Source organism: Girardinichthys multiradiatus, chromosome 9 (assembly GCF_021462225.1).
Source record: "Girardinichthys multiradiatus isolate DD_20200921_A chromosome 9, DD_fGirMul_XY1, whole genome shotgun sequence".
NCBI lineage: Eukaryota > Metazoa > Chordata > Actinopteri > Cyprinodontiformes > Goodeidae > Girardinichthys > Girardinichthys multiradiatus.
This window is the reverse complement of record NC_061802.1, coordinates 39881037-39905287: the sequence shown is the minus strand read 5'-3', so window position 1 is coordinate 39905287 and position 24251 is coordinate 39881037. Positions and strand designations below refer to the sequence as shown.

Genomic DNA, 24251 nt, shown 5'->3' with positions numbered 1-24251 from the left:
CTCCAATAGTCTGTTCTCTTTTTATTGGTTATGTTTTTTCAGGGCCAATACTGTAGCTATATTATTAATAAAAGCCACTCACTTATTACTCACTTATTAGCTGCCTGTTTGGGTCATTTATAGTTTATAGTAACAAGATAATATTTGTGAGCTACTAACTTTGTGGAGACAGAGCAGCATTCTATCTATCTATCTATCTATCTATCTATCTATCTATCTATCTATCTATCTATCTATCTATCTATCTATCTATCTATCTATCTATCTATCTATCTATCTATCTATCTATCTATCTATCTATCTATCTATCTATCTATCTATCTATCTATCTATCTATCTATCTATCTATCTATCTATCTATCTATCTATCTATCTATCTATCTATCTATCTATCTATCTATCTATCTATCTATCTATCTATCTATCTATCTATCTATCTATCTATCTATCTATCTATCTATCTATCTATCTATCTATCTATCTATCTATCTATCTGTCTGTCTGTCTATCTATCTATCTATCTATCTATCTATCTATCTATCTATCTATCTATCTATCTATCTATCTATCTATCTATCTATCTATCTATCTATCTATCTATCTATCTATCTATCTATCTATCTATCTATCTATCTATCTATCTATCTATCTATCTATCTATCTATCTATCTATCTCTCTGTCTATCTATCTATCTATCTATCTATCTATCTATCTATCTATCTATCTATCTATCTATCTATCTATCTATCTATCTATCTATCTATCTATCTATCTATCTATCTATCTATCTATCTATCTATCTATCTATCTATCTATCTATCTATCTATCTATCTATCTATCTATCTATCTATCTATCTATCTATCTATCTATCTATCTCTCTGTCTGTCTATCCATCTCTCTCTCTCTCTATATATATATATGTATGTCATATGTAGCAAAATAATCTCTAAAGAACAATATATAAGGGTGGTGCACGGCATCCCATTTTGTGTCCTGCAACAACATCACACTAATTTTGAAGACATAACTGCTTGGTGTCTATATTCTTTTATGCTCTTCATAAAGTCTGTAAAAGTCTGTCTGGCAAAACAGAAATAATAATTATAGCTCCTATGATTATACAAGACATCCATCCATCCATCCATCCATCCATCCATCCATCCTTTTGACCTGCATAATGGCACTCAGAGGATTACAGTACATCAGAGCCTGTAGCTGTTCACGGTGCAGCCAGCAGAGGGCAGCATTGTACAAGGCTTTGTGTTTATTTGTTTTCTGTTGTTTCTACTGAAGTTGGTTTTGTAAATTGGCGCTGTTCCACAGATAGATGGCATCCTTTTTCACCAAATGTAGCTCCACACGCCCAGAGTTACATCATTATATTTCTTATTGTATTGAAGTCCCTCTGGTGATTATTTATTAGTACTGCATAGAAAATCATGATTGTTTCTTCTTAGTTTTATTTATGAGAAAATACAAGGCCATGTTGATTTGTTAAAGAAATAAATCATGTTAATGTCACATTGCTGTGCAGTTTCTGAATCTGGATGTTTGGCTGCCTCTTTCAGGCTCACCATCTCAGCAGAATGTCCCATGCAGCTGGAAGATTTCCCCATGGATGCCCACGCCTGTCCCCTTAAGTTTGGAAGCTGTGAGTTAACACACATACACGATGAGCAACTGCTTTACAGGGTGAAGAAAAGGGAATAAAAAAATAACACATGGCTAGATGCACAAGGACAGCAGGAATGCAGAGTTAATTGTGAGAAAAACAACAGCTGATTTGACATTGCTTCAGTTTCAGGGTCTTTATCAGTGCAGAGGATGTTGCAGGCGATGTAGCTCAGAGTGTTTGACAGCCCTCGTCCCTCAAGTGCAGAGCTATTGTGGTGGTGCAGGAGACAACCATTAAGGCGCTGACACATTCTTCCTGATAAAGTCATTAATCAACATGTCAAGGCTGCGCTCCAGCCACCTTCATTCTTCTGCCTCAGCTCTATTTACAGTGCAAAACTATTCATACTTTTTCCCACATCAGAGCCAAAGACATTAGGTGATGGTTCATAAATCTGAAGTGGTAGGAAAAATATACATGGTTTTTAATTTGTTTTACAAATAAAAATCTTAAAAAAAGGGTGGCAAGCATTTATATTTAGCCGCCGTGCGACAATACTTTGAGAAAACCCCTCAGCTGTTATTGCAGCATTAAGCCCTTTGGGGTATAACTCTACCAGCTTTCCACATCTTGAAACTGAAATTCATGCACATTCTTCTTTGCAAAAAAGGCCTAGATCAGTCAGACTGGATCGAGAATGTCTAAACAATTTTCACAGGTTCTGGCCCTGGAGTTGTACTGGGCAATTTTAAGACATGAATATGTGTTGATCTCTACTGTTCTATTGTAGCTCTGACTGTAATTAAGGTCATCATTGTTATGCTAGAAGGTGAACCTCCGTCCCAGTCTCAAGTCTTTTGGAGCCTTAAAGAGGTCTTCTTCAATGATTGTCCCTAATTTAGCTCCATTAATCTTCCCATAAACTCTTAGCAGCTTCCTCATCCCTGCTGAAGAGGAACATCCCCGCAGCATGATAATGTTACCACTATGTGTTACAGTCAGGATATTGTGTTTAGGGTGATGTCAAGTATTACTTTTTGCCACACACTGCGTTTTGCATGTACATTGAAAGTAAAATGTTGGTGTCCTGTGACCAGAGCACCTTCTTCCACATGTTTGCTGGGTATGACCATACATGTGTTATAACAGAAGGAACTGCTCATGGCTTTCTTTCAACAATGGCTTTCTTCTTGCCACTATTCGATAAAAGCCAGATTTGTAAAGTGCACAACTAACAGTTGTCCTTTTGAATGATTCTCCTAGCTAAGCTGTGAATCTCTGCAGCTCCTCCACAATTACTATTTGCATCTTGGCTGCTTCTAAGGCTTCCCTTGCCTGTTCCATTAGTTAGGTAGACGGCCATATCTTGCTGGATTTATATTTGTGCCATAGTCATTTTATTTTGAGATTATGGATTGAACAGTGCTCTGTAAGATGTTCAAAGCTTGGAAAATTGTTTTGAAATGCGCTTCTGGTTTAAATGTCTTCACAACTTTCTCTTTGCTGTATATCTTGGTCTTCGTGATGCGGTTTGTACTCTAATGTTCTCTGACAAACCTCTGTGGCCTTCATTGAACAGATAAATTTATACTGAGATTACATTACACATTGATTCTGTTTATTAACTGGGTTGATTCTGAAGGCAATTGCTCACACTGGATTTAATATAGTGATATCAGAGTATTTTGTGATTGTGACAAAGATTCATAAGGTACAGTACAGATACTTTTGCAAGGTACTGTCGCTAGAAAAAACAGAATCAAACACGCACACAGCAGAAGAGTCAAGAGACGTCTGCAAAGCTTTCAAAATGTCACTGGTGCACACTTTGCAACGAAGGCAGTTAAAGCACACCTCCTCAGTTTGATTCACAAGGCTTCAAAATAATCTGGGAAGTTCCTGCCTTGGAAGCTTAAGATGAGCATTTAAGGTGTTCCCTGCCTTTGACAGGAGGGTGATCCCAGGCTGTTGAGCCCTCTGGGCTCAAAGGACCAGCATCACACCATATTTATCCTCTTCCACGCCTACTTTGGTCACCTCCACCCACAGCTGACACCAGCGATGGGGATAATCAGGACAGGCAATTAAGGCGCCACTGGCAAGACCCCTTATCACGCCATCTTTGCTGTTCTTCTTAGCTTTAAGTACATAGGGCTTTGCCTGGTGCACTTAAGATTCAGTCTAGCAGAAATTACTGATGGATAACTGTGAATTCATTTAACTTTATTCCAGTTCTGATTTGCTTGTCTTTGCGTTGTCTCCAGTTATTAAAAGAGGTGGTTCTTAGGTTAATAAAGAATAACAACATCAGTAAAATAGTTGAGGGACTCCTCAGAAAGAATACAAACTGGCCTTTTGAATGTACTCAATCTGTGTGTAGTGAATTGGATTATAAATGGACTGAACTGCACTATATGTAATTGGATTTGAATTAAACCTGTTTCCCTTTTTTGTATATCACCCTGCGATGACCTTTGCTGTAAGTTAGTACTGCTTCAGTTGAACTGAACTCACTAAATACATTTTAATCCACCTGCTTTTTAATGAAACACAAAACCAAAATTAATTCTAAAGAGGAATTTTCAGTATATTTTACACATCTTAATACAGTGACTTGCAAACGTTTTCACACCCCTTGACCTTTTTCACATTTTGTCCCATTACAAACACCGACATCAAGATATTCTACTTTGATTTTATGTGATGGATCAACACAAAGTAGTGCATAACTGTGAAGTAGATTTTACAAACATAAATCTGAAAGGTTTGGGGCAGACACAGTATGTTTTTACCCCCTTCTGTCTGTTACCCCTAAATAATACCCAGAGCAATAAATTGCCTTCCACCTAATAAACGGAGTCAAGAGTGTGCATAGTTTGATCTCAGAATAGATCCAGCTGTTCTGTGAAGGCTTCAAAGGCTTACTAACAACACCATAAAGACCAAGGAACACAGCAGACAGGTTAGGGCTTCAACAGTGGAAAAGCTTATAAAACAACCTCCAAAGCTTTGAAAATTACACAGAACACGGTTCAATCAGTCAACCAAAACTTTAAAGAGTATGGCACAACTGAAAGCCTACCAATACATGGTTGTTGATCTAAAATGGCAGCTAGAGCGTTATTCAGAGGAGTAAAGAGGGCCATGATAACTGGAGGAGCTGCAGAGATCCACAGCTCAGGTGGGAAATCTGTTAAAAGGACTAATTATTAGAGGAGCAATTTTGGCCTTTATGAAAGAGTGGCATGAAGAAGGAGGTTGTCTAAAGCAAACTGAAATAAATTCAGTCTGCATTTTGCCACAGATCTTCAGAAACACAGCAAACCTTGGAGGGTGGCACTCTGGTTGGATGAGACCAAACTTTGAGGCAAAGCCTAAAAATTTAAAAATACAAACAGAAAATGGCAAAAAAAATTCAGTCTACATGTGCAAAGCTGGTAGATACATAATCCTAAAGGCTTGCACCTGTAATCATTGCAAATGGTGGTTTTATAAATGATTCATTCGGGGGACATAAAAATAAATGCATGCCACATTTCTTCATGTTTACATGCAAAATCTTTTTAAAACCATGTATTGTTTCAGGCTGGTCGGCTGTTGGCACTGTTGCCTTACAGCAAGAAGGTCCTGGGTTCAAATCCCGGCCTGGAGTCTTTCTGCGTGGAGACTGAATGTTCTTCTCATGCCTGCATGGGTTCTCTCCTGGCACTCCAGCTTCCTCCCGCAGTCCAAAAACATGACTGTTAAATGAATTGGTCCAGCCCCTTCCCCACCCCCCCCCTGCAATGATACAAAGGTATAGGTAATGGATGTATCATTTTCTTCCCACTTCACAACTATATCCTAACCTATGACACAAAGAAGACAGAAAGTCATGTAAAATCCCAATAAAAAGATTTCAGTTTGTAAATGTAAAAAAGTTCAATAATCTTGCTAGGCAGTATGGGTTGTATTCAATTCGATTCAGTTTATTTTTCATAGTGGTATTCACTAACAATTTGTACTTATGCAACTTTGACTTAGTGTACATGAGTATGATTCGTTTAAATTGAGGATGAACAAGGTTCCTCATAACCTTTCACAAAAAGTCTTGAATTGACCATAAAATGATTTGTAAACACTACTATGAGCACCGAAACCTCATCAGTCTGTGGTTGTAAGCTGCAAATTTTGCGTGGCTGTATATCCAGTTTCCTCAAACTCCATTAACCTCAGCTAATCCTTTGACCTAATGGACAGCACTCACCCAGGAGCTCAAGGCTTTCAAAGCAAAAGTAGACCTGTCCTTTGGCGCTGAGTTAATCACCTTTCATGGACTGAACTCTGCCTTAATTCTCTGCCTGCTATAACTTATGTGTCAAATGACTTAGTGATTTATAAGGCACAGTTTGAAAGGGATAGAAATGCTTGACCCCCCACATATATTGAGATGTACTTCTGTTTATTTCAGATTTTACTCTCTTGGTTTTCTTTAATTATTGCTAGTTATTCTCTTTTAGTCTGAGATATATGCTATCCTGCAATGTATGTGCATAGGTAGCCAGCCAAGGGAAGAAATGAAATCTACAGGTCAAACATAGCTTAAAAACCGATCTACACATGCCCGATGGTAACTAAAATCTTCTGTGGACCAATACAGTACCTTGCAAATGTATTCACACCCCTTGAACCCTTTCCCATTGTGTCACTTTACAACCACAGACTTGGTGTTTTATTTGGAGCTTCTTTAATGGGTGAACACAAAGTAACACACACTGTGAAGTGGAAGGAAAATGATGTAGGGTTTTGCTTGTTAAAAAATCCCCAAAAAGTCAAAATAAAATCTAGGGTAATGGAAAGAGTATGACTAAACTGCAAAACCCAGCAAGACATGGCCTCCCATCTCAACTGATAGGCCAGGTAAGGAGCCAAGTGGCCCATGGTCACTCTGGAGGAGCTGCAGAGAAACACAAATCAGATGGGAGATCACGTTGGCATAACTCCACTAATTTGCCCTTTTTGGGAGAATGGCAAGAAGACAGCCATTTGTTAAACAAAACCATAAAAAGTTAATTTACAAGTTTTTCCACAAGCTATGACTGAACAATCCAGCCTTTTGGCCTACTTGCCAAGTGCTATGTTTGGCGTATCCTTAACTGTATGTTTATCTAACTGTATGTTTATGGTCACTGGCCTTCCAGCAGGACAGTGACCCTTACTGTACCCTTACCATAGCCTGAGCTACAACATAATGGTTTAGATTGAAGCATATTCACATTTGATAGGTCCAGTCAAAGTCTTAAATCCAATAAATAATTAGTAGCTTGACATGACAATTATGGGTTTATGGGGAGGGATTAAAAGGAGAAGGTTGCAGAAATAATAATGAAATTCATAGTAAGACAGAGAACAAAGTTTTGTACATTTTGTAAATACTAGAATTTGTTTTAGCAGCCCACTTTAAACAGTTGAGGCTAATCATTCGATTATATTTTATATGAGCACCAAAGAAAACACTGTAATCCTTATTAACACAGTGATGAAATCAGCATTTCAGTGGATATGATGGAAATATTATTGATGCATTACTCAGAAAAATAAGGTAATCTATTTTTTCTGTTATGAGGCCTTGAGAGTGATTTTTCTCCCCCTAAAACCAAATAGTTCTATGAGCCTAAGCAGTTATCTGAACAGCAACTAAAAAATAAAAGAAGTGGCTGTCAATGACTGCCAAATCTTCTAATGCGAAAATTAAAATGTTACCCAAATAAATGTTTATTTAACTCTATGTTATGTTTCTGCTATTACAAAGTTGTTTGGAGACTTTATGTGTCATTTTTTGGAACACAGGTAATTATAACACAGTTAGCATCAGTCTCATGAGATTCTGTTCATCAGGTCTGCCTAAAGCGTTTTAACAAATTTTCATGTCTCTTCTTTTAATTTAGACCATAGTGAAATAAATAGTATTGCATAGAAAATAACTGGTGTAATTGAAATAATCTATTCTTGTAAGCTGCAATACAGGGAAAGCTTTGGCTCAGATTTTGAGAGCTAACATAACTTTTTTATATTGTGTGGGACAGCTAAAGGCAGTGCTAGCTGTGTCTTGCTAGCTCACCAAATGGTTTCTGGAAACAATGCCCCTTTTAATCTATTTGTATAGAGGTCTTCCTTTTATAGGATTTGTATTGATTCTCATGAAAATTCTGAAAAAAAAAATCTGAAAGATCCAACAACCTTTTGTGACCTAGAGTAGGCAATTAATGCCATTTTTCATGAGATCATGGTTCAACACATAAGCATAGGACTATGACTATACTTCTGAAATATAACATGGAGAACAAGGATTTGAAGGCAAGCATTTATACTCCATTGCTGGTTAAAATACTGAAGCCCTAGTTCTCAAACTGGGGTAGCCTATAGGGACCACTGATTGTAGTTAGACTGCCTGTAATGGTACTCATTTATTTGTATTATTATTATTATCTTTGCTTCGGAAATATAATATGTTTCTGGTAAACTTGCAGTAGGTAACTTTTGTTAAAATGTATTTTTTGTGACATAACTGCCACTATGTTCTCACATTAGAATATGAAACAGATAATCAGTGAAAAAAAGTTTAAACTCCGATGCCTCTTCCCAGTTGTCCTACTGCCATTTGCAGAAATACACTGCTGCCGGTCAGAGCCAACCAATCAGACCCAGGAGGAACGTCTTAGCAGTGTCCATCACATTTTGTTTTTTACTTTCAGACATTGCAGCAAGATCCTCACAGAGTGAAATGCTTCATAGGGTAAAACTCCAAGTGATCAGTTTTAATTGAGGCTATCGCCAGTGTTGTATGTAAGGCGGCCATATTGGATTTTGAGATCAGGGTTTGTAAGATTCCTCTAACTTTTCCACTGAAACTTTCCACAATAAGTGAACCTTCTGCTACTTTTTCCCAATGTCAAACTAGGAAATTTCGATTTCTGAGTAAAAATGGAACACATGATAAACTGTACATTTGAACCAGCAGTGCAGATGGATAAGAACAATTATGTTGTTGATTATGTTTTTGTTTTGTCTGTTTGTCTTTAGTTTTTAATGATTCTAGTATCTGCTAGTCTGTCCAAATAGCTGAGTGTTACATGTACATTTCTTCCTGTCAAAAGCTTAAGAAATAGATGCTAGCCATGTGGACTAAGAATGTTTTTTTCTTGTTTAAACCAGAACTAATCATAGTAATCAAAAATGGTTTCATTGTCAAATCAGGCACACTGTGATGCTTCTTCAGCCATTAACTGTGCTGCAAAACAAAAAAATCATATTGTAACTTTCTAAAAGTCACTGTAATAAATGTTTTGTTTGCCCACAATTCACGAGTAAAAGAATTAATCAAGCTGATAGCATGTCCTAGATAGGAGCTTTAAAATGAGAAATCTGATGCCTAGAATGCAAAAAAATGATAAAGTAATATGTTTATTAATACGTAGTTTTATTGTTTCTTTCATAAGCAGTGCAATGTCCCTGAGAATGTGGGCTATGAAAGACTCAGTCGTTTATGGCTGATTGTAAAGGAGCTCCTGCACCTGCCTCTTTAAGCTGATGCTGTGTTTCAAGTCTGTTGTTCTCAAGTTTATGGCAGAAGACTCTCCACCTCTTACCGAACATGCTCCAAATCTATGTATGTTGACCTCTTTCTGTCTCAGTTGTACTAAGGGGCACTTTCCTGTCCAGAATTTACGATGTAACAAAACTTTACTTCAGTTTACACAGATTAACTATAATGTCCAAACATGTCCTTACAAGGATGAGTAATTGTTACTTAACACAAACTAGGCGAATCAAATCAGGTGTATTTTTTCCTCCTTTAGTTTATCTGTTGCTACCCTTAAACAGGTCCACATGCTCTGTAGGTCAAGACTGTATTTTATTTGTAGTACAGATTGAAGACACATTATGCAATGGCTTAAACCCTGGAGTCTGCAACCTGCAGCTCTAAAGCCACCCCTCCACAGTGGCTCTTTACAACTTTGACCAAGTGTTTTATAGAAATGGGTAAAAATAGGCCAAAGGAAGTGTTAGTTTAAGCGGCTCAGCTCAGCTACAAAATTAACCACATTAGCAAAGTATAATATGATTGGTTGGCTGTTGCTAAAGTAGTATTACTGCTAAAATAAAGTTTGTCTGAAATGCATTTCTTATTTTGATTTTATTACATGGATGCTTATACAGAGAGCGGCAGAACACGACGAGGGCATTCATGCTGTGCTTTATATTCTCACAACAATTTAAAAATCAGTTTTTTAGCTAAAGATATTTAGAAAAATCAAGAATTAATTTCTACTTGAGTCTCAAGTAGTGAAATAAATTTAAAGTAAGCTTCAGCTAAAACTGTCATTTTAAAATATTTTTTAAACAAAGTTTAAACCAAAAACATGGAATAAACAACCTCTAAATTCAAATCTGCTTATTGTGTTGTATATTATTGCTCAATGTTCTTTAGCTGTTGATGGAGAATACTAGGAGCCTGACAAGCTAATATTAGCTGGTTAATTAGATGGGCTCTGTGGGTTGGTGGGCTAGCCTATGCTCTGCTGCTTAACACATCTACTATTCTAGCCTCCTAACATGCTATCTGTCCCATGATAAGAGCATTTTCTTTCAAAGCATTGAGTTGTTCTGATCCAGGCAGAAAACTCCAGTAAATTTGGAAATGCTAACACATTGTGCAACGGTACATGTAATAGTTCTAATCTTCACAAATGAAATGTTCAAGATACTATTTTAACAACTCCACACCACAGCATTGCAAGCCTAGCTGTTAACAAAATATGTTTGTTTAGTTTTACTCAGCCAGGTGAAAAGGTTTTGTGTTCATGATAATGTTCTACAGTTGAGAACAAGTGGTGAATATACTATAAAAAGCCACAGTTGTCATGATTTGAAGGTGTTTGTGTTCTTGTTTGGCTTTAGTTATTCTTATTTCCATTTTACGTTTTGGATCTTGTTTCGTTTTAATATTTTCTAGGCTCTGCTGTAGTTTATTATTATTGTTTTCTAGTTCATGTTCTGTACGTTATGTTTTCCTGATTAGTTTGCATTATTGGAATTCTGTTTTGCCCTAGTCACGTTTTGTTCTCCCTGCATTTGTCAACCTGCAATGAGCTTCATTTGGTCCACCTGCATAATGTAATCAGTCTTCTCGTTTCACCTGTAACACGCTCCAATATATACACAATTATTCTGTTTACTCATCGCGGACACATTACTGACAACAGTAGGTACTACTGCGGCCTGTTATTTTGGATGAAGTTGATGGGAAATAAAAGGAAACGGAAATGTTTGCATTTTGTATTGCTTTTATTGAATTAAAGATTACTTTCAGTGTTTAACCTACTCAAATCTTTTCTTTAACTTATGACTTTTAGGGCTGAATTGAGTTTAAATGGGATTAACATCATCTCCTTTTACAAATTTTCCATTTTAAATATATCAAGTCAAGTCATTGCAGATTAATTATGCTTAGCTTAATGTAGCCTAAAAACTTAAAGCCTAATTTTCAAGCAGGAGTTAGTTCTTCTGTTTCCCCAGTCTTTTAAATTGTATTTTCGGTAAGTACTGCAACTGGACATAGCTATGAAACTAAGTGCTTTTCTTCATACAATATTTTAACGGGGATTTGTTAACTGGGAATTGTTTCCATAGACACGCAATATAAGGACAGTATTTATGGTAAATCTGGAATTTACATAGTTATGAGCATATCCCCTGTGTCAGTACATGACGCTGAGCGTAAATATCCATGACAATAGTGCATTTTAAGCTCATCATGGGAGAAGAATGGATCACCATCAATTTATCTGCTCTACAAGGGATTAAATATTACAGAGCACCTGTAATAATCGAAAATTGTGAGAAACATCCCTGTTACATAATCACACTCACGTAACACCCTGTTTATCAAACTTATTTTTTTTGTCAGGTGGAGCTTCTGTGGAACATGTAAATATACACTAAACATATACCGACAACAAGGGTTGATTTGCAGCTCAGGCTTTATGTTATGTCTATATTTTTTATTAGGGAACTATTATTGTCATAAGAAAGTGTCCATACTTAAATCATAGAAGATAACTTATGTTGACTGTAGGCTTAAAGCAAAATGTATCATCTTAGCAGTTTTAAAAACTGCCCACCATAACTTGCAGATCTGGTAACAAAAATCCATATAACCGATTAAAAACAAAAATTATTCTTAAATCAAAGGTGCCAAATTTATTGACCAGATATTAATACTTTGTATGACCTGCTTTTGTCAAAAGAACAGTGCTTAACCAGGGTTGGAGTATAGTGAAAGTGGGATATTTGACCATTCCATTTTGCACAATCTCTCTAATCATCCAAAGTCCTGGGTCCTCTGCTATGCTCTCTTCTCACCAGATAAACCCACAAGTTTCTTTATTGGATTTAGGCTTGGGGACTGAGATGGGGACAGAAGAAGGTTAATTTGTATCCCCTGAACTATTTCTGTTTGGTCAGATGTTTTGAAACAATATCTTACTGAAAGACTTGAGCTGTTTTTAGTGTTTTATTACAAATGTGCTTGTATTTCAAAGAGTTTATGATTTCATACACTCTAACAAGATGTTTAGAACCTTTGGAAGAGAAACAGGCCAACACCTTCAAAGATCTTTTACCACATTTAACAGTGACAGAAAATGGTTTTTGATCATTTGTCATGTAGAGAGCATCTGATGGTTGGTTTGGACTATGCTGGTGTAGATTATCATTAATTCAGGATGTGATAACCCTATCTCTCATTTCAAAGAATTCTTCAGAACTGAACAGATCTGAAATCTGAAAGAAACATGAGAAAAGGTTCAGTAGCCTTTTAATTTAGCATTCAGGGTTGGTATTGAGTCTTCCTGACCACAAGATGGCGCTCTGTGCTGCAGCTCTCTAAAGTGAGCTTTGGAAGTTTGGAGGTTGTTTGGCCTCCCTTACCATCTTGCTTATGTGGGTGGTCACAACATCACCTTGGACTCTTGTTTGCCAGTTGTTTTAAACTTCTTAGTTATTGCTCTGACTGTGTATGTCATGTCAAATAATACCACAGGAAGCCATAGCTTACTAGTTGGAACTTTTTAGAATTCCTGCACAAATTAAAAGGTTCAAGTATATATAAAAAAGCTTCAGTTACATTGATTAATGGTTATTAGTAATAATAAGTGTAACATTGTTAAAAACAATAATTTCTTAATGTGAAGTTTTTGCCCCTGAATAACTACTCAAAATTAAGTTTCGATTTTTCTAATTATTGCGATATTGTGCTGCTGCAATAAAAGCTGAAATTATATCAAGGATTTTAACATCTTTATCAGGGATGCTAATAAATGTGAACATGGCTGTGAAATGCAGTTATGTATTAAGGGCTTTAAACACTGCAGCTTAAATATTTTATGCCCTGCTATTTGACAATCTGAATCAACATTACTCATATATAGAAATAGATATAGTCATAAACATCCATTATCTTGGTAGAAATACAGCATGCCTTTTTAACACGTATCTCCAGGAAGATAAACCTTTCTCCTTACATTAGACTATCTATTTGGTTTTAAACATGTGAAAAAATTTTGATTTCCTAGATGCCTATCCTGTCTCAGAGGTGGTCTACACATGGACTCAGGGAGCAGCCAAGTCTGTGGTGGTGGCAGAAGAAGGCTCAAGGCTCAACCAGTATCATTTGATTGGCCAGACAGCAGGAACGGAGGACATCTACACCAGTCGGGGTACAGTGGACTGACAGTTATCTTACTCCAACAACAGGTAGTCAGATCAGTCACCTCACTGCCGGGTAGGTTGACTGAGGTGCAAGAGGTTTTCATGTTTTACCAAAGTCTGAGCTTTACAAAACATACTGTATATATAACCAAAAAAGTCAAGACATTTTTGTTTGATCAGTTTTTTTTTTTTGTAACACTGCTCCATCTTCTACAGTTGGAAATCTAGGTTACTTCTCTTTTCCACCATAACCAACACAACCATATTGGCTGACTTGCAACAAATGCTGGTTGAGGAATGGAATGCCATTCCACAGCAATGTTTTACCTGTCTGGTGACCAGCATAAGGAGGAGGTGCCAGGTTGTTGTGGCTGTGTTTGGTTTTCTAACTATTACTGAGGCCCCTGTTTCTTAAATACATACATTGGTATATTGCCAGTACTTCTTGTTTCTTCAAAGTACTCATTCAAACCACAACCACAACAAACAAGCAAACAGCACAATGAGGGGTTTGGAATTCATCCACTTACAATCAGGTTATGTACAAACGAGTAACGTCAAGACAGAATTTAGATATACTAATATCAGTGATCAACAGTCCTCATAGGAAGACTAAGCAACACTCGTGTGCATAATTGGGCTGCAAGAAAAACATTTATGCTCTTCTTTTTCTGCTTTTCTGTTCTCCTCCTCTTATAGAAGAACATTCAAGCTTGTTCTCAGTTCACTGATAATCACAAGTAGATCAATAAGTAAATATTTATTCTAGAAACCAGAAAATGGGATCACAATATCACAATATTCTCACTACCTTCAGACCAGTCAGGTTGTTGTATTGCATATTTACGGTACCTGTATGGTAAACCCAATTTATCACTTTAATTCAGCTAAATCTGTTGCAATGCTTTATCTTTCCACATGAACACGTGAGCAATCAACAGATTTAGTTTCTAGATACAAAGCATTGCTAGTAATAACAAATGATTCTGAGATTCATAAAGATGGTTTTTGAATTTACATATGTAATGGAATATTAGCTGATGCTTAGTGCTTTGCAAAAATACATTCCTGGAATTTTTTCACATTTTGTCAAGTTATTACCACAAACCTCAGTGCATTTTCTTGGGATTTTATGTGATAGATCAACACAAAATAGTGTAAAATGGTAAGGAGTGTGAAATCCAATCATAGATTCTCTGATACATTTAGGTCTAGAATTTGACTAGGCCATTCTACCTCATGAATATACTTTAATATATACAGTATGATCTAAACTGTAGCTCAGACTGTATACTCAAGGTTGTTGTCTTGCTGGGTGGCAAACCTCCACCGTAGTATGCGGTTTTTGCAGCATAGTTTAAGGTTTTCTTGCAGGACTGCACTGTTTTGAGCTCCATCAACTATGACCAGCTTCCCGGTCCCAACTTGAGAACGACATCCACACAATATGATGCTTCCACCACTCTGTTTCGCTGTGAGGATGGTGTTTTCAGCATGCTGTGGATTAGATCACCTTTTTCCATGTTTCCTGTGCCTCCTATGTGGCTTGTGGCAAACTACAAAAGGGACTTAAAAGGTTTTTTCTTTAACGAACGGCTTATTAAAGCTCTCCTTGCCCAGACTGTCAGTTTAGGTAGACGGACATGTCTTGGTAGGTGTGAGATGAGATGATGTTTTATAACCTAACCCTGCTTTAAGCTTCTCCATAACTTTATCCCTGACCTGTCTTCTGTGTTCCTCTGCCTTCATGATGTTGTATGTTCACTAATGTTCTCTCACAAACCTCTGGGACCTTTACAGAACATTTATGGATATTAAATTACACACAGGGGGAGTCTGTTTACTAATAAGGCGATTTCTAAAGGATAACAGTTGCTTTGGATTTATTTACCATAGTAACAAGGGCTGAATACAAATCCACCCACATTTTTCTGGTTTACATTTATAAAACATTTAAAAACTATGCATTATTTTTCCTTCACTTCACAGTTATGAGCTTATTTGTGTTGTTCTACCACATAAAATCTAAATTAAATACTTTGATTTATATGACTGTAATGTGACAAAATGTGAAAGAGTTCAAGGGGTATGACAACCTTTTCAAGGCGCTTTAACAATAATAGTTTTATTAACACTTTGATGTGGTCGTTTTATGTCCCAACGTGCAATAAACTAAAGAGGATGTGGCGTATTTGGAGAAAAGAAAGCCACAGCAGATACATCCATGGCTTCCACCTCGCTTTGCTGCTTCTTGTCCAGGATGACCTGCTGTTATTGATGGAACACTGCATTTGGGTTTATATCACTGTATTCTAAAGCAAAATGTTGAGATAAGACATTGAAACAAATCTTTCGAGAAAATAGGTCAAGCAGTAAGACAGTGAGCGTAAGCACACAATTTAATCTGCCAAAGAATGATTAAAGAATACAGTTTATATTCTTACGTGGGCAAATCAAAGCTTTGACCTCAATCTAATAGAAATTTTCTATAAGGAGCTAAAGGGAGCATTTTATATGAGAAAACCCATAAACATCTCACCGTTTAATACTGAATAGTGAACTAAAATCCTTCCGAGCTGATCATGCCTGGTAACTGATTTACTAAGATGGTCTTTTTCAATGACACAAAGTACAACTGCAGTGAATTTAAAACTTGGGTGCACTTTTTCATTTTTTTTATTTAAGTGGATTTTCCTCATATCATGCAGATTATACATAAAAGTTGCTGAAAAACAATATGCTTTTTGTAGCAGTTAACAGGGTTCTGGCATAATTCTGGCAGAACAATTGAGCCGTCTTCATGGCAGAAATGGGAGAGTTAATTTAAATAGATTTTTCCCTTTTTCATTTTTCTAAAAGAGAACAAAAATGAAAATAAATAAATTGGTTAATTTCCTCCTCTTTCAAGCACAGACCAGTGAGAATGGGGCCATTCCAAAGGTTTACAGTAACCTGCTTTATCCTTTCCCAAACCAGATTTGACGTCTTACTGCTGAAACACTTACTCTACCACCTAGTAGCTGATTTGAGGGGAAGCTGAAGAATTCTGTGGTAGTCTATCAGTCTTGCGCGATGCACAAGTACCACTGGCAGCAAAACAGCCCCACAGCATGATGCTGGTAGCACTGTGCTTTACAGTGAGAGGGTGCAGACCAAGAAAGAAACACTTGCTCCAAAATCTTAAACATGACTGAAATTTGCTGCCACCCACATAAACAAGCCAAATGTTTTCTGTAGAAAAGACCATAAAAACTTTGAGCTATTTGGCTACAATGACAAGAAGACTCCTTGAAGTTGTCAAGGTGAGGCTTTCAAACCCGTGTCAGTTGTCAAGCATGGTGGTGACACCCTCATGCTGGGATTTTTTTTGTTGCCAGTGATACAGGTCCATCACACAAGGTGGATGGAATAACTAATGGTGCGTTCACACCAAACACGATTTCTGCGAATTTTTTGCCTCATTTGTGTGCTTTTGCCCGCTTCACATTCCGCGTGAACTCCGCGTTGGCATTCGGCAACAAGCGGCAACGCTTCGCCGCGTCATCAAATAGGAGGAGCTTCCATCTGCTGCTTGCTGGTTTCAACTGAACATGGCGGACATGGATTTCACGGATAATCACGGCGTTTTACTTGTGGAGAGCCGAAAAACGCCGCCGACATCAATGTCCCTGGGTTCACCAGATTCTTCAGGGACGGGAACAGTTCGGAGATTACCACCACCTACTCCAGGAGCTGCGTCTGGATGACGGTCGATTTCAGCGGTACTTCCGTCTATCCAGGACCCAGTTCGAAGATCTGCTGCCCCGCATTGGGAGATGAATCGGCCTCCGGGACGCCAACTACCGGCGAGCGCAATGAAGCCAGCCCGAAGCCGGACACCGGACACTCAAGCTCCACGGAGCCAGCGGCATCCAGCCCACGGCTGATCCGAGTCAGGCACACAGATTTCGGCTAGCTGCTCTCTGTTGCTCCCTCTTCTGACGTGCGGTGGTTCACTAGGGACCGTCAATAAGTTTCCGTACCAAACGATCGTGGAAAATCTGAATGCCTGAATCGGATCAACTGTGAGCTAGATGCCGCTAACTCCGCGGAGCTTGAACATCCAACTTCAAACTAACTTCACCGCGGTTTACCGGCGCTGTATCCCCGCTGCTGAACGCCTGTCCATCTGTCTTCGGTGAGTAAATAAATCTTAGCTCAGTAAAAAAAAAACAGCCGATTTTTAATGTCCACATCTCCTAAATTTAAGATATTTGTGCCTAAACATAACCAGGCCAGGTCCTTTCTGTACTTGTCTCTGTAAAAGTAATTAGTTGAGTCATACAACTCTGGCTTGCTTGCCGCATACTGCCACTATGATCTGGTCCTCCGTCATTGACAACTGCTTCTTCTCCGCTTTGGTCCTTCACCCTACATCACAGCCACATCCAGTCCCTGATTGGTTGACGCGACGCGAATTTAGGAAAAAGTTCAGATTTGTCAACTCGTCCATCGCGCCGCTCCGCTCCCGCTCCGCTCCCGCTCCGCTCCCGCTCCGCTCCCGCTCCGCTCCCGCTCCGCTCCCGCTCCGCTCCCGCTCCGCTCTGGTGCCTTTTCTGAGGTCCGGTTTGTAACTCTGCTCTTCTCCTGCAGCCAGACGGTTCCAGTCTTGTTTCCCGTTCCCAGGATCATTTGTTTAAATAAACATTCACTAATCTCATCTGTCTCTGGTTGTTCTCTGCATGTGGGTCAGGTCGGCAGTTAACATTACGACAAAATCAACTGCTGGGTGGTAGAAACTTGGGAGGCACTCTGCCTGCAGTGTTGTTTAGAAACATTAGTTCCAGGTCACTTCCTGCTTTAGTTGACTCGGGTTGTGAATTAAACTTAATAGATCAGAAACTTGTAGAAGAAGAGGGTGACTGAGCCTCTCTCTCATCCATGCCAGCTTCTAGCTTTAAATGGGCTGTCATTAGAATCAGAATCAGAAAAGCTTTATTGCCAAGTACATTTTTGGACATACAAGGAATTTGTTTTGGTGTAGTCGGTGCAATACAGTACAAATTAAACAGTATAAACATTTACACAGTATAAACATTACATCAGATAACTCATCGCACTCTGCCTCTGGAGTTAGTTGTCTCAGGTAATCATAGGGAGATAATTTCTTTTTCAGTCTTCCCTATAGCTCAAAGCTCGTTGGTTCTCGGGTTTCCCTGGTTGCGGTTCCATAACTCCCATATTAATTGGGCTGAACGCTGGATGGAGGCCTGGTCTGAGAGCTGCCTGCAGTCGTGTTTACAATCTGCCGTCTGCCCCAGCTCTGCTCCCGTTATTTGTAACGAGGAGGAGAATCCGGACTTGGCCGGAGTCCCTCCCGAGTATCGTGACCTCAGACCAGTGTTCAATAAATCACGAGCCCTTCCACCGGCCCTATGATTGCGCGATAGATCTTCTTCTTGGCGCACCCCTGCCTTCTAGCCGTCTATATAAGATCTCTGGTCCTGAAAGACGGGTTATGGAAAACTATATAGCGGAGTCCCTAGCGACTGGTATAATCCGCCCATCATCCTCACCCCTGGCTGCGGGTTTTTTCTTTGTTGGTAAGAAGGATGGCACTTTACGCCTGTATAGATTACAGGGGTCTTAACGCTATCACTGTTAAGAACAAGTACCCTTTGCCGCTCCTAGCCTCCGCTTTCGAGCCCGTTCACGGGGCCACTGTGTTTTCTAAGCTGGACCTCAGAAACGCCTACCACCTCGTCAGGATCCGCCAGGGGGACGAGTGGAAGACGGCGTTTAAGACCCCCCTTGGCCACTTCGGGTATCTAATCATGCCTTTTGGACTGTGCAATGCACCAGCGGTGTTTCAGGCCCTGGTCAATGACATGCTAAGAGACTTCCTGAATGTTTTTGTTTTTGTATATTTGGACGATATTTTAATCTATTCTAGAGACCTCGATGAGCACCGCCGCCATGTCCGGCTAGTCCTTCAGTGCCTCCTGGAGAACAGACTATTTGTCAAGGTGGAGAAGTGCGCCTTCCACCAGTCCACCGTCAGCATCCTGGGATTCATTTTGGAGGGTGGACAGGTTCGCGCTGATCCCGAGAAGGTGAGAGCAGTGTTAGAGTGGCCAGTTCCGGATTCACGCAAGAAGCTTCAACAGTTCTTGGGATTCGCAAACTTCTACCGGAGGTTCATCCGGAACTACAGCCAGGTAGCAGCACCCCTTACAGCGCTGACTTCCATCAAGGTGCCATTCAGCTGGAACGCTGACGCTGAGGCCGCTTTCACCCGCCTGAAGGAGAGGTTCTCTCAGGCCCCGGTTCTGATCCACCCTGATCCCTCAAGGCAGTTTACCCTGGAGGTGGATGCCTCAGACACCGGGGTGGGAGCGGTCCTCTCCCAGCTTTCTGGCCAGGACGGACAACTTCATCCGTGCGCCTTTTTCTCCCGTCGCCTAACGTCTGCTGAACGGAATTACGTTACGCGAACTACTGGCCATCAAGCTGGCGTTGGAGGAGTGGAGGCATTGGTTGGAGGGAGCTGAACATCCCATACTGGTTTGGACAGACCACAAGAATCTGTCCTACATTCAGTCAGCTAAACACTTAAATTCTAGACAGTCACGTCGGTCACTTTTCTTTTCCCATTTTAACCTGTCCATTTCTTTTAGACCCGGCACAAGGAACCTTAAGCCTGATGCTCTCTGTCACCAGTTTGGACCTGAAGATTCTGAAAAGAAGGCTGAGCCTTTCCTACCTGCACGGTTGGTTTTCTGACCTGGGAGATTGAGAACCTGATGCAGTGAGCCCTACCGACTGACCCTGGACCTGGTACCGAACCCCCGGGACGGAAGTACGTACCCGAATCGGTGCGATCCAAACTGATTAGCTGGTTTCATTCCGCCAAGTTCTCCGTCCTCCCGGGCGTCAGCCGAACCGTTGCTTCCGTTTCCAGAAGGTTCTGGTGGCCGTCCCTGCACAAGGATATCAGAGACTTTGTGAACGCCTGTACTGTTTGCGCCAGGAACAAGGCGCCTAACCGCCCTCCTGCCGGCCTCCCCCAGCCTCTTAGTGTACCCACTCGACCATGGTCACACATTGCTCTGGACTTCGTCACTAGCCTGCCCAACTCCCATGGGATGACCGTAATCCTAACCATAATAGATCGATTCTCTAAGGCCTGTCATCTGGTTCCGCTACGGAAGCTGCCATCTGCATCACAGACAACTAAGCTGATGACCAAGCACGTCTTCCGTCTCCATGGCATCCCACAAAGTTTGCTGTCTGATCGGGGACCCCAGTTCACCTCCCAGGTCTGGAGACGTTTCTGCACTGCCCTGTGGGCCAAGGTGGCGCTGACCTCTGGCCACCATCATCAGACTAATGGCCAGGTCGAGTGCCTTAATCAAGAGCCGGAGGCAGCTGTACGATGTGTGACCTCAACCAACCCTGCTGACTGGAGCTCTCACTTGGCCTGGGTCAAATACTCACACAATTCTCACGTCTCAGTAGCCACTGGCCGCACCCCCTTTGAGGCCTCCCTCGGTTATCAGCCACCCTTGTTCCCAGCCGACGAAGCCACTATTGCGGTACCTTCAGTTCAACGTCACATCCGGAGATGCAAGTGGATTTGGGATGCAACGGTTCAAGTGCTTCATCTGACATCTGCCCATAACAAGCGCTATGCTGATCGACGACGCGTTCCCGCACCTACGTACCGCCCTGGTCAGAAGGTCTGGCTCACTGCTCGGGACATCCCGTTAAAGTCCCTATCCCATAAGCTCTCCCCCAGGTTCATTGGGCCGTACGTAATAGAGTCCCTAGTGGGACCCACTTCTGTCCGCCTTTGTCTGCCTTCCAGTTTCCGGGTTCACCCAGTTTTTCATGTCTCCCAACTGAAACCTGTCCAGACCAGTATGCTCTGCCCCCTCCTCCCGCCCGGTACTTCCAGGGCCACCCTGCCTACACCGTCCGCCGGATCGTTGCCTCCCGGCGGCGCGGCCGTGGATGGCAGTACCTTGTTGACTGGGAGGGCCACGGTCCTGAGGATCGCACCTGGGTGCCCGGCACCTTCATCCTGGATCCTGCTCTGCTCCGTGACTTCCGTGCAGCCCGACCTGCTGTTCCTCGGCCGCCAGGAGGCGGCCGTTGAGGGGGAGGTGGTGTCAGAATCCGTGGTGTGTCTGCCTGCAGCTAACCATTTTACCGCCAGGTGCCGTGGCCTGGAGCTGCTGGAGAAGGGACAGGTGCAGCTCCTCAGGCTTATCAACTGGGCAGTATATGAAGAGGCCGCGCCTGCACTTCGTTGCCTGAGTGTTTTGCCCTTGTGGCCTCCCATGAAATCTACTCTCGTAGTTTGAAAGTTATTTCTGAAATTTTCTGTAAACTTGCACTGATTTTGCCTGTCCTGACACTTCCAGGTGCCTTACCTCTGGATCCGACGGAGTTGACCAGAGATTTAAAGAATCGGTCTGAACCGAGTCCCGAATTGAACCTTCGGGCTGACTCTTCTGTGAGCCACCAGCGAAGCGAATCCTGTCCGCCCTCCCAGCACCTTCTGTTGGCCCCGCCTCTTCTCCTGCAGCCAGACGGTTCCAGTATTGTTTCCCGTTCCCAGGATCATTTGTTTAAATAAACATTCACTAATCTCATCTGTCTCTGGTTGTTCTCTGCATGTGGGTCAGGTCGGCAGTTAACATTATGACAAAATCAACTGCTGGGTGGTAGAAACTTGGGAGGCATTTCGGTGTTCACGTAGGAAAGTGATCCCAACACACCTCAAAACTGGTTTTAGATGGCATGAATGATGCAACATTGTGGAATGGCACCAGACCTCAACCCTAATAAAATATTTTGGAACATGCTTGAAAGCCAGGAGTGTGGAATGAAACAAAGAAATTTAAATTAAGTCCACCATTTCTGTCAAGAAGAGTGGTCAAATATTCGGTGAGAATTAAACCAGAAGCTTGCTGGTGGCCAGAAAATGGTTGAGAGGGAGCTCACAAAGAGACAGTTAGCCAAATATTAGTGGGGGTGAATCTATATATTTGGGCCTGAGGGGATAGGTAAAATCCACCATGAATTTCAACTTGTGCATCCAATTCTTGTTTTAAAATTGCAGTTTTTGTTGTATCATCCATCGATCAAAGAAAAAAAAAAAAACGACAAAAAGAACAATTTAAACGTAGCCCAAATTAATGAAACTGTAAAACAAAAGTTTAAACTTAAAGCAAGTACACACATTTTTTACATGTTGGACATGCTAAAATCTAACAATATTTTAGATAACCTTCAAACTAATTTGGAAATATGTCGTGAACATTCAAAAAGCACAGCAGACACCCTCCCTAATTTTTCTAATCATTCTGGTATTCCCTGCACTGCTTCTGCAGCCATACAGCAGCTTTAGTCTGCATGTGGTATTATTCAGCTCTGTGTTATTACGGCCTGCTCCATTAAAGAAGTTTGACGAAAGAAAAATGTTTTAAATCAAGCTGAATAAGGACAATGAAGGAATCTCCAGGATTTTAGAGTGCCTCCCACACACAGCCAGCTGTCTCTGGGGCTGTCAGGAGGAGAGGTGGCAGACGCAGAGGGGGGCTGGGGGAGGGGGCAAAAAAATATTACTTATCCGTAGTCTTAGCCACTGGGTCTGTAGGCTTAATCCGTATGCAGGCCCATCAGTTGTGCTTTTACCAAGTGACATCACAGCTCAGGGATTGGTTGTTGTGGAAGCAACAAGTCAGGCAGGGAGGAGCAACGGAGGGGCTGGACAGGACGGGTGGCTGGATGGGGGCATATCTGCTTAATTCCGTTATGTAAAGAATAATACTTTTGATTTTTGGTTGTTACACTGTCGCAAAGGAGGGGGGTTCCCATAGATGTAAACAGAGATCGTTAGAACGCCATATCCTGCATCTGGCAGGGGGAGAGGTTTACACCGCATGTGGTAGGAAAAAAAGAAACATTTGTTTATGATCACACACAGCAGATCTGAGACCTTATCTGAGCATGCTCACTGTGGTGGGCGACTCTGAATCAGAGCAAGTTCTGATGAGTGAACACTTGGCTTGCAGTTCTGCATGTAACCTTTTGCACAGATGGCAAAGGCCATCTAAAAAGGGAAGGTAAGTTATCCAGAGCCACCATGATCTTAATTAGCAGAGCTAATCTGAGGTTCAAACCCCGTTTAACAGGCCAAGAATAACTCAGCAGTGTGCTCGGCACACACGTGGTGGATTTGACCCCGATCTCACAGTTTTAGTCACATGGGATGGAAATATGGATACATGACCATAAGTTGTGATAGGGGAACTTTTTACTTTCAGTTTCTTATGCATCACTGATAATGTTATACAACTAAACAGATAGTCTGAATCTTTACTCACCAGTTGACCAGCATAGCTGCGTTGTTTTCTGCTATAAAGGGTAGTTCCCCACAGACACTCCAAAACCCAAAAAGTAAAATCCACCACAACCGCATTTTCTTTTTTACACCTGGGAGATTTCCATCCACTTTCAGTCCCAGAAGGTGGTCAGATCAGAGCAGAGACCCCCACACTGTGCCCCCACAGAGCAGGGCTGCAGGCTAACAGTCCACAAAGTAAAGGCAATGCAGGTGCTCCTTTCACTGAAGACATGATGCTGCTTGTTGCATTGCTTGAACCATCCAAACGTCGTTCCTGTCCCTCTCTCTCAGACCCCCTCTGCTTCAGTCATTTGTGGACCTGCATGGAATCACTGCCGAGCCAGGTCCGAATCAGCGTTCTCGCTCAGGCGAGGCGAGGATGAATGCCCTCAATCAAGAGTGGCCTGGCCTGACAGAATGGGATAGACTCTGTTACACACACACACACACACACACCGCTTGCACATAGAAAGAGAGACAGAGAGAGTG

At 41.0% G+C, this 24251-nt stretch overlaps 2 protein-coding genes across 6 annotated transcripts in view; one reads left to right on the top strand and one right to left on the bottom strand.

The window, feature by feature from the left end:
* gabrb3 (gamma-aminobutyric acid type A receptor subunit beta3) overlaps positions 1-24075 on the bottom strand; it is a 76201-nt gene extending 52126 nt beyond the window's left edge. Inside the window, exon 1 of one of the 2 annotated variants that reach the window (XM_047373981.1) lies at positions 23743-24075. In XM_047373981.1, the coding sequence (XP_047229937.1) occupies positions 23743-23837 (95 nt within the window). In that variant the 5' untranslated portion in view covers positions 23838-24075. The remainder of the gene's footprint in view (positions 1-23742) is intronic. The other variant, XM_047373984.1, reaches the window with a different exon arrangement.
* The window catches only part of gabra5 (gamma-aminobutyric acid type A receptor subunit alpha5), a 47699-nt gene that overhangs the window by 14445 nt on the left and 9003 nt on the right, over positions 1-24251 (top strand). For all 4 annotated transcript variants that reach the window (XM_047373987.1, XM_047373986.1, XM_047373988.1 and 1 more), the window contains 2 exons: positions 1572-1654; positions 13234-13377. In XM_047373987.1, the coding sequence (XP_047229943.1) occupies positions 1572-1654; positions 13234-13377 (227 nt within the window). The remainder of the gene's footprint in view (positions 1-1571; positions 1655-13233; positions 13378-24251) is intronic.